Source organism: Phalaenopsis equestris, unplaced genomic scaffold (genome assembly GCF_001263595.1).
Source record: "Phalaenopsis equestris unplaced genomic scaffold, ASM126359v1 Scaffold000002, whole genome shotgun sequence".
Taxonomy (NCBI): domain Eukaryota; kingdom Viridiplantae; phylum Streptophyta; class Magnoliopsida; order Asparagales; family Orchidaceae; genus Phalaenopsis; species Phalaenopsis equestris.
This window is the reverse complement of record NW_018164444.1, coordinates 50,730,448-50,746,849: the sequence shown is the minus strand read 5'-3', so window position 1 is coordinate 50,746,849 and position 16,402 is coordinate 50,730,448. Positions and strand designations below refer to the sequence as shown.

Genomic DNA, 16,402 nt, shown 5'->3' with positions numbered 1-16,402 from the left:
ATGTGGAAGCCTTAAAAATTGAGGTGATATTGGATAAAATTGTGATATAGAAGGTTTCTCTTAGCTTAAAGGCAACCCATTAACAATCACAATATTAAATAAATTAACTATTTAATATACTTAATTAAGAAGTGATTATAATATATTTAAGTTAGAAATTAATTAAATTTTATTTTATTTTACCATATATATATATATATATATTACTACTTCCAACAGCAGCTTAAGCCCGCGCAATGGCTATCTCGTGCTGTGTAACCTCTCCTCTTCCCCGCTGTTCTCCAGTCCCCTCTCTCCCTTGGCGGATACCTAATTTCTCTGCTCGAATCTCTGTTGAGACATCGTTTTCGAAGAAGAGCAATCGGAGCACCGTGCACTGCTCGGTGATGGGCCGACTTGTGTTTGACTCCTCTTCTTCTTCATTTCGTAAAGGAGAAGGCGGAGGTAACGGAGATGCAGAGTTTTGTGTGGTAACCTTCTATAAGTTCGTTTTAATTGAAGATCCCGAGGGAGAGGTTGCCAAGCATCAAGAATTCCTTCAGGTGATTTACTCTTCTTTTTCTTCAATTTGATGAGGTGAGGAGCTTTAATTTCTTGTATATTTCTCTTCTTTTGAAATTTGGGAAAGATTTCGAGCTTTGAAAAGGGAGATCCAACTTAGAAAATAGAAGATAAAGGTTGGCCTAGCGTTATAGTGACTGTAGGACTAGTGTTTAAATAAAAACCTAGAGGCTTAAGGCTAGAGTTTAACTTCTGCTTCTGTAGGAGAAATGAATCCTGCAGGTGCTGGATGTTAAAATAGAGGGAGAAGAGAAGGATGGTTGGAAGTTTTTATTTTTTTTCATTATTGAGGAACTAGAATGGCAAATTTGATTCCATTCCCATAACTAATTGTCCACAAAATAAGATCCTAATTCCCTATTTATAGAAGGATAAGGATAGCTAAATTTTAATCAAACTTTATCATAGATGTATAATAACACATGGAAATAGCTTTTATTCCTAAAATCAAGACACTGACAAAGTTATGAATTGGGTTTCCACAATTCAAGGGAAAAATTCCATAACAAAGAAAACCAATAACTTTTCCTAAATTTTAGAGAGTAACCTTAATTTTTAGGAATGTACAATTTTGACATAGATGTGGACTTGGGATTCTAGCAATACTGTTGCCACACATTTGTTTTTTATGGGATCGAATATGGGTTTTGTTTGGGTAGGTTTCTTTTTGTAAAACCTTTAGTATCAACAGCTCATGTATAAAAAATTGTGTCCAGTAAAAGAAATCATTGTTTTGATGGGTTCTTCTTGAGTGGAAAAGGTCTTGGAGATACTCCCAAGTCAACCTCGATTCAATGGTACATTAGATACAACTTTTATCATATGTAATGGGCATGTAATTTTTCCTTTCATGATTACATGTGGCTTTACAAGTTGCTTAAGGGTTGATTAATATTCTTGCTTAATGTTTCTCCCTATATAAGGTTGATATCATGTCGAATCAAGCCAATTCAGCTCAAAAAGATTCATCTTGAGTTGATGCAAAATTAATTTAGAGTTAACTATAAATTATTTAATAATTAATTGCATATTAAATATGAATTTTATATTGTGAATTATACATAATATTATATAATACATGTTATATATTCCATTTAAATAATTCTTTTGAGTTCTATTTTTATTTGAGTTGATCCACATTCGATTGAACTAGGCCAAACGTTAAATTAATTTCAACTTAGAGATGGAGCTTGAAATTGAGTTGTCAAAATCTGAGCGAGTTTTGAGTTTTCATATCTTTACTAAATAATACAACCTTCCCTCCTCCAACACACACTTATAATATTTTTTAAGCATGAAGAAGCATTGTTGTTAATCTGATCTATGCTGCTAGTTTTTAGACGGAAATAAAAACCATTGTAGTAATGACCATTTGGAGTAAGTGGTACCACTTTGGTTGTTCCTATTAAGGAGAATGTGCTCTTATATGGTGGAAATAATAAATGGCAATGGGTGTTGTGGACAAAAATTATTAGCTATTTTTTTGTTATGAATCTTTGATTTATTTTCTTTTTAATTATTTTATTAGGTGTGTTACAGTGAAATCCATTATTGTTTGTTATCAATTTACTAGTAGTCCATTGATTATTTGTCTTCAAGCTATTTGTATTTTTTTATTTCAGATATAAAACATTAGAATTCTGAGCCATATGAGATTGTTCATGACACAAAAATTCTTATTTTGGATGTTGAGATTTTTTTTCATATATTCTCAAAATTTTAACCATAAAATTTGCAACCTAAATCCATTATGGGAGATGTTCATCTTCATGATGAGTGATGATTTATCATCTTATTACTTACTCTTTTGATCATTTTCGTATTCTTTTATATGCCTTATAGTTGTTTTCAATGTCATCATATATCCAATTAATGTCAAAGTGTTTTTTTTTCTTGTTTATTCTTATGCAAGATTGCTAGTTTGAAATAAATTATTATTTAAGATATTGAGTCATTTCTCCACCATTGTTAATTTCTTTTTGTTTATGTTGAAGACCGTACTCTATATCCTGTGGATTTCAATTTTGTCTTAACCACCTTTTATTTTCACTCTCTTCAAAGAATTTACCACAAAACCAACTTATATCCAAATAATTAGCTTTATTCAAATTTAAAATTGAATTTGAAGTTCGAACAAAATTCTATCTTACATCCTAAATCTTCTCCTTCATTTATTCTAATAAATTAACAATAAACATTGAAAATTTACAGCTATGCCAGAGATTAAAAAAGGGAAAGTAATGAAGTAAATTGAACAAAAAGTTGCTTGGCAACATGAAAAACTTTTCAATCTCAATGTATCTATAGCAAGATAGTCCAACTTTTTTATTGAAAAGCATCCATCATATGCTATTAAAGTTGATACCAAAATTTAACAACATCCAATGGAAAACAATTATTATTATTGAATTCAAATAAAAAATTACAACAAAACAACGTGGAAATTTGAAATTGCAATAAAATAACACACAACACTAGAACTTGGGCTGAATCTAGGGTGGCGATTGCATAGGGATTAAGACCTCCAGGGAAGTGACAAGTGGGTCGGCTAGCACGCTGGAGGGTGGTGGCAGTAGGGGGAAGGGGTGACCAACAAGGACAACAATGGGGGTGTTGTCTTGAGTGGCGACGACTTGTTTGGATGGGAAAAATAGCAGGTCTGTTGTTTTCTAGGCGGTGACAACCATGGAGGAGTGACAAGGGTGAAGGGGGTCGATGCAGGAAAGGAAGGCGAAGGGTATATGTAGGATAAAATCTAGTTGGAGATCAAGATACAAACGGAACATCACTTGAAACTTTATAATATAACCTGTAGAGCGAAAAGAGAGGCTGACGGCTGTCCCAAAAAAACACAGCAAAAATTAAACTCTAAACATCACAAAAGCAAATAGAACCATAGAATAACTGTGAGTGGGCACCACCCCAATTGGGCGGCAATTCCATGCTTGAAGGGTCTGTCTACCCCTCAAAAGCCTAAAACAAACCCGTCTATGCGCACCAGGTGCAGACACCTGGTTCAGGTGTCTTAGGCCCATATGCCTCGTGTTAGTCTCTAGAATTGGGGGAGTTTCGACCTTATTAGTCGAAGTTTCTGTCTCCTCAGTTTGGAGTTAAGTTCACGTTGAAAGTAGTAGAAACGTTGTAATATCCTTGTATTGGAGGGCCTTCAACTGCATCTCTAGAAGCACATGGATCTTATTGTCGGATGCACTATCCCACAAAACACCTGAGAAGGTTTTACGAATTGCGAGTTATTATGTCTATCTATCCAACCATATGTGGGTATATTATTGAACTGAACTGAAACTTCATGCTAAGTGTACTCTGCAAAGTCCTCTGAAAATAGCACAAGGTTGACTCATTACTCATTGAAGTGAAGACATGTTAAACCTCCCTTAATGATGGCAGCTCTAACGGTAAGCCATCGATCAGGATATCGTGAAACTCTTTCTGTAGTTGCCGCCCTCTCTCTGTGTCAACTATTCTGCCTCACTATTCTCTAAAATCACCAAAATCGATCACGTGGCAAAAACACCTAACCTCGGACTTCACAAAAAAAATAGAACTAAGAATTTTTTAATTCTTGATGAATAAATGTTCTTGAACCCATCATGTTGAGTCTTGTGATTAAATTGTCATAGTCTCCCAAAATGTGGCATACGTCAGTGTGTACAACATCTCACCACACTTGGTGATAGTTGATCTCTAATAGAAAATTGGACTGGACATTTTCTGTCAATGCTAACATTGTTGTTCTTCTTCTTCAACCAAGTCGGGGAATATGACTGAGAATGCCTCTACATAGTGAGACTCAACTTGTCCACCGTATGTGTGGACACCACATTCTCACAACTACCTCCTTCGATGTTAATACCACACATATCTTTTCACAGTGCAATGGGCATAAAAAATTGTGGCGAAGTCACTGCTACTCTCTCATAGCCTAAGTCTGAAGGAGCCTTCGAACCACGAGCAACTCGCCTTCATCACTTGGAAGTTGTTGCTCTTGTACCTCCTCACTATCTTCTATGTCTCAAGTACCACGTTCCATTTCTTCTACCGCTCCCTGCTCAGTGAAAGAGAGAACTTTAGTGATAGGGCAACTGAAGGTGATGGGTCCAAACCCATGACATCTGAAACATTTCTTGGCGGGCATTGTGGGTGTACTACTCCTCTCAGGCTTCTTCCTTTTATGATCAACTCTATCATCTTGTTGGACAGTTTTCACACCTTTTTGTTTGTACTCCTACTGGCTTCTCTTACTGTGGAGGATTGTTTAAATGAAGATGGGTTCATGATCTGCTTATGCTATTTCTCCACTTTAAGGACTAATGTCTAAACATCACTCAATGACCAATAAGGCTATGTTAAATGACATGGCTGACTTGAGACCTCCAAAATACCTGACTATAGTGTTCTCATTCTGCTTCCTCACCTCACATTTCAGTATGAGCTGCTCAAACTCCACTGTGAACTCCTCTACTGCTAATTCCTAATGTAAATGGTGTAGCCTCAAGAATATGTCCTGACGGTAGTGCAGGTTAGATATTTTCTTTGCATTTCTTTTTTCTTCTTATCCTAGGTAGTAATCATGTTCCCACCTTTTCTCATTCTCACTACCCTAGGTAGTGCAGGCCCACCACAAGGAGACTCTTCTTTAGCTTTATGGTAGCAAGTTGACTCTTCTATCAGTTGACAGTTGACAGTTGACACCTCCTTATACTAACCACTCAATGAAGTTATTCGAATGCATTCTCCCCTCAAAATATGGTAAGTTTACCTTTATTCCTATTTCTCAATGTATTCCAAAAGATGCTCCTTCCCTCGGCCTTTTCTGATATTGAATCCCGAAATGCTATGGTCTATCCTCCTCCTTAATGGAATCATCTCTGTGGAAGGGAGATTGTCCGCCCTCTCTCCTCTTTGAAACTTGCTATCATGATCGATGGTAATCTCTCTATGGGTCACTTTCTCAATTTCAACAAGTCTTGGCTGAAATTGGCGGATTTCCCATTGCATCTTTACTATGGCAAGTTCCTGATCAGCTTCCGACACTTTTCTCTTCGGTGGCATGACTACGGTTTAGATTTGGGTGTGAAAACAGGTGTATGGGGCTGATTTTGGGCGGGGGATTTTTTTTTTTTGGGTGGCTATTTTGAAAATTCAACAATAAGGAATAGTTTTAGGTGGATTTTGGGTTAGGCATTGGTGGATTTTTGGTAATCCTAGGATGGAACTATGATTGGGCTAGTTTTGATACTAAATTAGTTCGAAACTTAACGAGCATTCAAGGAAAACATATACAATTATTGAATTCAAATATGAAATTTTATCAAACTAACGTGGAAGTCTGAAATTGCAACAAAACAACACACAATACTAAAACTTGGGTGGGATATAGGGTAGAGGTGGTGTCGGCTAGGGATTTGGACCTCCAAAGAGGTGACAAGAGGGCTGGCTAGCACGTTGGAGGGTGGCGACAACAAGGGGGAAGGCGGCGGCAGCAGTGCACAACAAGGATAACCGTGGGGGTGTGTCTTGAGTGGCACCCGCAAGGTTGGATGGGAAAAACAACAGGTCTGTTGTTTTCTTGGCAATGATAGCAGCGGGGGAGCAGTGAGGGTGAAGGAGGACGTCCCGCGAAACGAGGGGGAATGGAGATTAAAATACAGTCGAAGCACTTAGAATCTTAGGATATATCCCGTAAAGTGAAAAAAGATGTCGATAGCTGCCACGAAAGAAAAACACAACAAAAACTAAACCCTAAACATCACAAAAGCAAATATATAGTTCTGGGATAACTAGGAGTGGGACCCACTCCAATTGGGTGGCAAATCCAAGCCTTGGAGGGTTGGACGACCCCTCAGAAGCCTGGACCAAACTAGGCCAAGTGCGCCAGGTGCGAAGGCACAAACACATGCGTCAAAAGGAGTTTTAATCATCTTCTCTGTGAAAACCATAAACTTGTGTTTTTCAACCTCAATGTTTTTCTCTATGCTAATTAATTGTCTTGTGTAATTAAGTTAAGCTTACCATACACATTACCTTTTTTCTATATTTGATAGGGGCATGACATAAATGGTCGAATATATGTGAATGAGCAAGGCATCAATGCACAGGTATATAACATGCAAGGCTTGCTTTTATTATTATTATTTTTTATTAGGATGAACACGGGAAACGAGGGGGGAAGGTATGGAAAAAATAAACACCACATGGAGATTAAAATACAGTCGAAGCACTTAGAATCTTAGGATATATCCCGTAAAGTGAAAAAAGATGTCGATAGCTGCCACGAAAGAAAAACACAACAAAAACTAAACCCTAAACATCACAAAAGAAAATATATAGTTTTGGGATAACTAGGAGTGGGACCCACTCCAATTGGGTGGCAAATCCAAGCCTTGGAGGGTTGGACGACCCCTCAGAAGCCTGGACCAAACTAGGCCAAGTGCGCCAGGTGCGAAGGCACAAACACATGCGTCAAAAGGAGTTTTAATCATCTTCTCTGTGAAAACCATAAACTTGTGTTTTTCAACCTCAATGTTTTTCTCTATGCTAATTAATTGTCTTGTGTAATTAAGTTAAGCTTACCATACACATTACCTTTTTTCTATATTTGATAGGGGCATGACATAAATGGTCGAATATATGTGAATGAGCAAGGCATCAATGCACAGGTATATAACATGCAAGGCTTGCTTTTATTATTATTATTTTTTATTAGGATGATTTACATACATCCCACTCAATTCTTATTTATTTATACATCGAGCACATAAACTTCATTTTTTATATATATGCCACCTTACCTATGCATGAAAAGGTGCATTTCATTTTTTAATAGTAAAAATAGTGGTTTTATTGATGTGATATAAAAGATTTGGGTGGTAAAAAGGTAAAAATTAAAGTTTAGTTGTTAGGTATGTAAAAACATAAGAATTGGGTGGTATGTATGTAAATGCCTTTTTGTATTACTATCTTCTTTGTATTTTTTATTTCAGTCATAAACGTATTGGACATTTTCAATAAACTAAGTGGTTACTAAATTAGGCGTTCCAAAGTTCGTTGATGCTTTTCATTTAGCAGTCATTTTTTACACCTAAAAACCAAATATATCGTTCCGTGACTGCAAAATTGTTCTTTTGCTCAATTAATTACTGTTTTTGTTATTGTTCTTATCTTTGTTATTTGTGCATTTGTGCTTGTGGGGGAGGGAATATTGGAACTGAACATTATTGCATGCTCAACATTTTTAATTAGCAATTTTAAAAATGACATTTATGTCCTATTTTATTAACTTTTTGATATCAACCGAAATTAATGACATATGGTTGTTAGGTTATATGACTGCTAAAATATAATACAACAAAAAAATGGTATTATAATCACCATTGATATTGCTAGAGAATATTATTTTATCTAAGAAAAATAGCATTGAACCGAACGCACTGCATTTGGTAGACAACAATGACAACATTGAACAAACATCCCTTATGTTGGGTTGTGTGAAAATTTGTTTTTAAATATGTCGACATTCACAACTTCCACTTTCAACTTTCAATTTATCTTTAAAAAATGTTGGCTATTTGATTCATCGGCTTTTTTTAGATAGTAATTGTATAAATGATATTTATGGCCTATTTTACTAACATTTACGTATCGGTCAAATACGATGTCATCCTGTTGTTACAATACTTAAAAATTTAGATAAATAAAACATAAAGAGATAAGTCTAACACCTAAACAGGCCATCATTTATTTCTAGGTTTATGAAAGTTAATATTAAACTAAATAAACTGCATTTGATAGATGTCATTGAACCTAACAGGCCATATGTTGTTATGTATAAAAAATTGTTAGTATGCAAGGTAACTCACTTTCAATTTCAGTCATTTTGGTAATGATTTGAATTTGATAGCTGAAAACACATTTTTTTTAAAACGCATCTCTGGCCGTTATAGCCCATCTAATTTTGTATTTTTCTTAGGGGCGTTTACATGCATACCACACAATTCTTATGTATTTACATATCTAACACATGAACATTCATATTCACATGCAAAAAAACTCAAATCTTATAACACCACATAAAAAAAATCATTATCAATGCATTTTTGAATACACCTTTAATGCATAGGTTTATGATACCAAGGTGTTATAAATGTAAATATGAAACTCTGGGTGTTAGATATGTACATACATAAGAATTGTGGTGGTATAGATGTAAATTTTCCTTTTTCTTAGCATTTCATAATTCAGCTCTTATTGTTGTTGTAAAAATAAATGAAAATTATGTATGCAGTACAGTGGTCCGGTTGACGATGCTCTAGCTTATGCAGATTGGCTTAAAGAAGATCTTAGATTTTCTGATATTCTGGTTCAAACTTCACCAGCTTTAGATGGTCATGCTTTTCCAAGATTGAAATTGCGGTATAAACCTTCTCTTGTACAGGCAAGCTATATTTTTCTGGTTTTTTCTTCGTTACCTTTCTTGCAATTTCATAACATCATATTACCAGTGTATAATATATGAATTAGCTTGAACTGCACCGTTATGGATTGCTTATGGATGATTGCTCTGTGGCCATATGGTTGACCTCTAATTTTTTTTATAAATTATCTTAAAAAAATTCCTTTATAGTTTGAACCATGAATCTAGTTACTATTGTTTTAGATGTTGATAAGAACATATTTAATCTAGTTAACATTGGCATTGGTTGTTGAATAAAAAAAATCAACAACAATTTGATAGGAAAGGATATAGTTTTTCACATAGAAATTAGGGCAAAATAATTTTCTTTCCTCAGTAAAACAAACAACACAAGATATAAAATATAAACACCTACAATTCGAGAAGTGGGCGATTTCTCCCAAATTTTACAATTGGAGAGGTAGAAAATTTCTCCAAAATTCTTATCCTAAAATGCAAGACCCAATCTTATGCATAATCCCAACTCTAAACATATTAAACTTATTTATACCCAACAATAGTAATAATAAGAGACTAGATTGCCCTTAAGCTAGTAGAGAAAGAATTGTCCTTAGACACCGACCTAACAATTTTTCCCTCCTGAAGAAGCACTTTGTCCTTAAAGTGGATAAAAAATAGCCGCTAGATCAAGCTCCCATGCCTTCTCGTCATACACTGTAAGAACATGTAATGTTCGATTCTTGCAATGGTGTCATAGGGCAAAATTTTAATCACACCGAAAATATAATCTATTTGTTCACTTCTCCCGAATTTCTATGTGTAAGGCGTTTGAATGTCGTTCTCGGTCATGACTCGTTATTTGTGTCGTGTGGAGGCTCCCTCAGAACTTCTACTGCTTGAGCTTTTAGTATTATCGTGGTTGTAGCTGTTTGGTATGATACTCCGCCTGTGCTGCTCCTACTAACCCTTTCAATTACATTTTTATCTAAAACCAACTTCTCTAATTTCAAGGTTTCCTCTAATCCTCACCGTCTTTGTAGAAAAAAGAATGCTCTAATGTCTGGCTTCAATTCTTTCATGAGTTTCCTTCCAACATTTCTTTCGATGTCTCTCTCAAACGGCTAGATAGCATTTTGGATTTCTTCCTATACTCCATGAGGGTCCCCTCCTGAATCAAGACAAAGAATTGCCCTGGTAGGTCTGCTTCCCGAATGACTCAAAAATGTTTCAACAAGCAATCCTTAAATCTCTCCCATGAGCGAATCGGGCACCTAGCCTCCCTGCACTGAAACCATACTAGGATTTTCTCCTCTGAACATAAACCAATCGTCATGATCTTCTCATCCCCGTTTTGCTTATTCACTGTGAAATATCTCTCCATCCTGTTGTCGGCGCTTAAAAGAGGAAAAAGAGAGAGTTTAAATGTTTGGGGGTCGCCCGTAAGAAGCTGTCGGTCGCCGGAATCGAAATCCCGTCGCCCGCTTCGGAAGGACTTTTTAATTTACGTATATATATATAATTTTAGAAAAATATGAAATCAAACTGACCTCATTCATACCCTTGCATTACTCTTTCATGTTTCGGCTCAACCTCTTCTATCGAAAATCTCTAATCCACCCCTCATCGGAGTCCTAGGAAGGGGTTTTTGATGGTGAATGTTGTCCTTCTCTTGTTTCTCTTGTTTGATCTCTTTCCATTTCAATTTAGCAAAGGATTCTGATGAGATTGTAGATTACATCTTAATAAACTTTCTCATCATCCCCTACAAGCTTTCAAATCAGCCCCCTCAAGTTGGTTTTCCATGGAAAAAAAAAAAACTTCCTTCTATGGTTGAGAACATTTCCTCGATCCCATTTTTGATTTGGCTCATCTATTTCTCCAGTTTCTTCTCCAAAGCATTTACTTTCTTGGCTGTCATTCCTCTCAGTTGATGAGCCATAATTTATTTTTTCTCAAGTATGTTTTCAGTTGATGATATTTGTAGATGCTTTATTTTGATTGACTATTCTTTTCTTTATTGGTCATATCGTTGTGAATGTTGTAGTTATTTACCCATATATTTTGGTGTATATTTTATATAGTATGATTTAATGTGATGAACATATATATTGACTGCTTATATGTGCATGACTGGTTATAATGGAGCACTCTATAATGATACTAATAGAGAAACACTAATATATTCTTGTACTTAAATGAAAAATGACATTGATATTGATGTTTATTAATTGACACAAATTTTATATGATCTCTCCTATGATGGTTGTATAAATATGAAATGATATTGATATGATAATGATATAGTTCCTTACGAATAACATATTAAATGTTTATATTGATTTATAAATAAGTTTAATTAACATGCATATTATTCTTTCTTTTTCTTGTATTACTTTTTTTTAGAAGTGTGAGCATTCACTGAATCGTTTAGGTCACAGTTGTTTTAACTGATTTTTCAGGTTTAATTAAATTATTAAAAGATGAGCTATAGACGGTAAAATGTTCATAGAAGACATGGACAACCATCAATGATCTAATTTTATTTGTAGCGTTTAAATTTAAATTGTAGTGCTTCTTTCATCTATCAAATTGTAAATGAATATAAAAAATTCACATTGTCCAATTGTCTGTACTCGCATTGGTTAATTCCAAGCCCCGAGTCAGTCATGACAAAAGTAATATCAAAGTCAATGTTTAAGACTAATTGAATTTTGATTAAAGAGCCAATAGAAAAATTATGAGAAAATTTTAATAATTGAAACTAATTTAAAGAAATAATTTATACATTTAGGCATAGTGATACACCCAAAATTATAGAAGAAGAAAAACCGATAGAAAACGAAGGAGTACAACTTATCATAAATGTGAACACGAAAGTCCTAACCCAAATGAGGACGGCGATGACTCAACTGATGCATGAGTTCAGATTGCAGCCTAATGATACAATTGTTGTAGATAAGTACTTGAAGATTTTCAAGATCTATGTCCACCTCTGTTTAAGGTAATCAAAGATCTGATTGAAGCAAAAAATTGACTAATGATGATAGAAAAAATACTAGATAGCATGGCTTGTCTAGATGAAAGAAGGTACCGTTGGCGACTTTTATATTAGATGAAGAAGCCGAAAGGTGGTGGCGTGAGCAGCTTCAGGACAGGTTAGGGGACATACCCAATACGATGATAAGTTTGGAGGATTTTGATCCTAACCCAAATGAGGACGGCGATGATTCAACTGATGCATGAGTTCAAATTGCAGCCTAATGATACAATTGTTTTAGATAAGTACTTGAAGATTTTCAAGATCTATGTCCACCTCTGTTTAAGGTAATCAAAGATCTGATTGAAGCAAAAAATTGACTAATGATGATAGAAAAAATACTAGATAGCATGGCTTGTCTAGATGAAAGAAGGTACCGTTGGCGACTTTTATATTAGATGAAGAAGCCGAAAGGAGGTGGCGTGAGCAGCTACAGGACAGGTTAGGGGACATACCTTATACAGTATGAAGCATAATTCTCTGCACTATCGAGTAGGCACCACTATTGATTGCTACCGCAGAAGAAAAATGCTACAGATTCCTTTCAAGATTAAAATATTTGATCAGACAGTCGTTGGTACCCTTAATAATCGATGAATATTCGGTATTAGTAGAACGAGCTAGAAGAATGAAGATCGACTATCAACATACTTAGAAGCGTAAGGAAATGCACAAGCGGAAGATTGCACAAGAACATATAGATCACCTAGAAGGATCCAATAAGAAGAAGTCCGAGAATAATTCAAGTGGAGTTAGCAGAAGAATGACTCAGAGTACTGGAGAAATTTGTGCAAAATGCGAAAAACAACATAAAGGTGAATATTTGATGGGCTCTAACACTTTCTATTGGTGTCGTCGACCTGGTCATATAGCAAAATATTATCCATTTCTTGGCCAGAAAAGCGTTGAAGATCAAGAGTCTTGTGGAGCTTATTCACATATGTCTAATGGTGAGCAGAAAAAGATAGTCTATAGCTTCAGGTCCTACTCAAGGTTAACCAAGACAATCTGCTTGACCTCGAGTATATGTCCTTATCAATAGTGAGCCTGAAGAACCTACTGCTGCAGATGACAATGAGGCCTGAAGAGTGTGGTGTTTTCTTATATAGAGGATTTTACTAGTATATCTTTCTTGTTTTTGTATTGTTATCCAAAGTATAATTGAGTCACATTGTATCGAGTCTTTATCTTTATAGTGATCACTTTCATCTTAATGAATGAACCCTAATTCATTGATAGCTAAGGTTTTAGGTCTGAGTATACATTTCGAGGATGAAATTTTTGTAAGTGGGGGAGACTGTAACAGTTCTGTTAATGGGGGAGGGGAAACGAAGAATCTTGGAACTGATGGGGAGGGATCTAGCCAAATGAATGGAAGGGGATAAGAAACAAGGAGACGGAAACCAAAGGGGGGGAGTGGAAGCGAGGAGATCGGAAGCTAAGGAGACATGTTCGCACTACATATAGACATGACAGGCAAGAACTTACCAGGAGAGCCGGAGTCGCATGTGGGTTCGATCAAAGTAAAAGTCTCAAACCCTAGCCACTCGCGTGTAGAGAAAGAAGAGGAAAGGTGGGAAGAACAACCAAGCTGTGTCGCGTGAGAAGGAGGATGCGACGTCGAGGGTTCTCGCGTGCATGAACCGAAGAGGAAGAAGAGCAAGCGATTGAATGCAGAGGAAGGAGATCATTCCTTGCATGTAGTTGGGCTGAGGTGAAGAGTTAAGATTAGTTTGCTTTTTTTTATAATAAATAATGATAATATATATATATATATAATTCATTGATAAAATAAAAATGAGATAATTTATTTAATTTATAATAATATAATAAATATGACTATCACGCTTATTTTAGGCATTTCATTTTCAGAAAAGTCGGCGTCAAAACAACTTAATTGACAATCGAAGCGAGTACTTGTACTTTTAGATCAGAGTAATAATTTGTTTATTCTCATGTATGTTTGTAGTTGATTTTATTTGTGAATGCTTTATTTTGATTAAGCTATTCTTTTTTTTTATCGGTCATATCATTGCGAACGTTATAGCTATTTACTCGTACATTTTAGTGTATGTTTTATATTGTATGATTGAATGTGATGAACATATACATTGACTGTTTGTATGTGTATGACTGGTTATGATTGAACACTCCTTGATGGTACTAATGGGAACATTAATGTAGTCGTGCACGTAAATAAAAAAATGATATTGATATTTATGTGTCTTAATTGACACAAATTATTAGACGGTTCCCTGTGACGGTTGTATAGATATGAAATGATAATAATATAATAATGATATAGTTCTCTACGAATAACATATCAAATACTTATATTGATTTATAAAGAAACTTAACCGACATGCAATGTTATTCTTTATTTTCCTTGTATTATTTTAGTTTAGAAGTATGAGTATAATTGGCTCGTTTAGCTCACAGTTGTTTTTTCTAACCTTTCAGGTTTAATTAAATTATTAAAAGATGAGTGATAGTTAAGAAATCGTTTATAGAAGACGTGACCACCTTTCAGGTTTAATTAAATTATTAAAAGATGAGTGATAGTTACATTTAAGTTGTTAGAAGACGTGGACAACCATCAACGTTGTAATTTTAGTTGAGAAATCGTTTATAGAAGACGTGGACAACCATCAACGTTGTAATTTTATTTGTACTGCTTTAATTTAAGTTGTACCGGCTCTTTCATCTGTTGAATTGTAGACGAATATAGAAAATTCACACCATCTGACTGTTTGTACCCGCCTTGGTTAATTCCAAGCCCTGGGTCGGGTCGTGACAATTTAGATTTTTTTTTTTGAGCTGATGGATTAAAAAGACGACGGTCAATCATAGGACCTTAGGTAAATTTATCCTTTTTATAATCATTGTCTTTTAATTTTACTCATTTTAATATTATCAAAGAAACAAAATGCTAAATGATTGTCTTCTTGGCTAACTTACGTGTAAGTTGCCTCGAAATTTCACCTTCCACATTGTTGCATTTTATTTTCCTACACATGTTGTCTATATTTTTAGCTTCTTTTTCTATTAACTGCTCCATTTATCATGCTTACATTGCCTTGCCTCATAAAAAAATTGGAAGCTTACATACATACCACTCATTTTTTATTTATTTACATGTCCAACACGAACTTCAAATACACCATCTTACCCATGCATGAAAAAGTGTATTTCAATATTTAAAATTTAATATATGGTATTTTTGATGTGTATGAAAGATTTGCGTGGCATAAATATAAAAAACAAAGTTTAGGTGTTAAATATGTAAATACATATGAATTGGATGGTACGTCTGTAAATGCCTCAAAAAATTGTTAAGGGACCTACTCATCACCAATTATTTTCTTATATATTTTTTTGTATTTTGCAATGGAATGCACTTAAAATCATTAAGATGCTGCAAAACTTTTTCCAGCTTGAAGGAGGTATGTCTCACCTCCCTGTGCTAGACCCTACTATGAGAGCTGCCCTGTTGACTCCAGCGGAATGGAGAGAAAGATTGCAGGCTTCAACTAATAAGTTGGAAAAGCCAAACAAAGCGAGAGGCTCAAATCATGATAGAAGGCCAATACTTCTTGATGTGAGAAATGGTATTGTAACATGTATTCAGTTTCTTTGCCAAAATCTTATGGTGCAACTTATCAAACCTTGAACGTAAAACAGCAATTATGGCTCGCTTGCCCAAAAAATGTTTAATCTTATTTAGATTTTTGGCAAATGTTTTGATTTTTGTCTGAATCAAGTAACAAAGGAGTGCCCTATTTGTTTTTATCAAAAAGGAATACAATATGAAAGGAATGTAGACTAAAATTAATACAAGAGTTTACATTTTGATGTTATTTGGCTCAATATAAAATAAATGTAGGGCTTCACGTTTTCTTGTTTAGCTTGAAGAAAATAAATCAACGTAAAATACGTGACTGGAGACCGACGACGGAGGCGGTGGTTGGTTGGTGACTGGTAGAGGCAGTGGGCAGCTGGTGAGTGGCAATGGCAATGTCTAGCGAATGGTGGAGTTGGCGACATCGTGCAACACTTTACAAAAAGCAATGTATTTGAAATTCACCCAAATCCAGCAAATTTCAAATACATAAAAAATGAACTAGAGAATAAATGTCAAATGCATTGTAGTTTTAGACTATTTGGAATTCATCCAACCAAACACCCAATTTTTTGAAACTTCTGCAATGGATTGTAGTGCACCATTTTACAGCAAACCATACAGGTCCTAAGCAAATCTACATTCATGAGTAATGCATCTAAATGTGCATGCATGCATTAGATAAACATTGACAGTAATTTAAAGTTCTTGTATCATACGCATGGATGCCATTAATTTATATATATATATA

General features: G+C 35.0%; 1 protein-coding gene across 3 annotated transcripts in view; it reads left to right on the top strand.

Annotated features, from left to right (window-relative positions):
• The first annotated feature begins 226 nt into the window (after positions 1-226).
• Positions 227-16,402, top strand: part of LOC110021101 (rhodanese-like domain-containing protein 8, chloroplastic) — a 23,482-nt gene continuing 7,306 nt past the window's right edge. For all 3 annotated transcript variants that reach the window (XM_020719459.1, XM_020719443.1, XM_020719451.1), the window contains exons 1-4: positions 227-542; positions 6,627-6,680; positions 8,867-9,016; positions 15,466-15,640. In XM_020719459.1, coding sequence (XP_020575118.1) covers positions 237-542; positions 6,627-6,680; positions 8,867-9,016; positions 15,466-15,640 — 685 coding nt within the window. In that variant the 5' untranslated portion in view covers positions 227-236. The remainder of the gene's footprint in view (positions 543-6,626; positions 6,681-8,866; positions 9,017-15,465; positions 15,641-16,402) is intronic.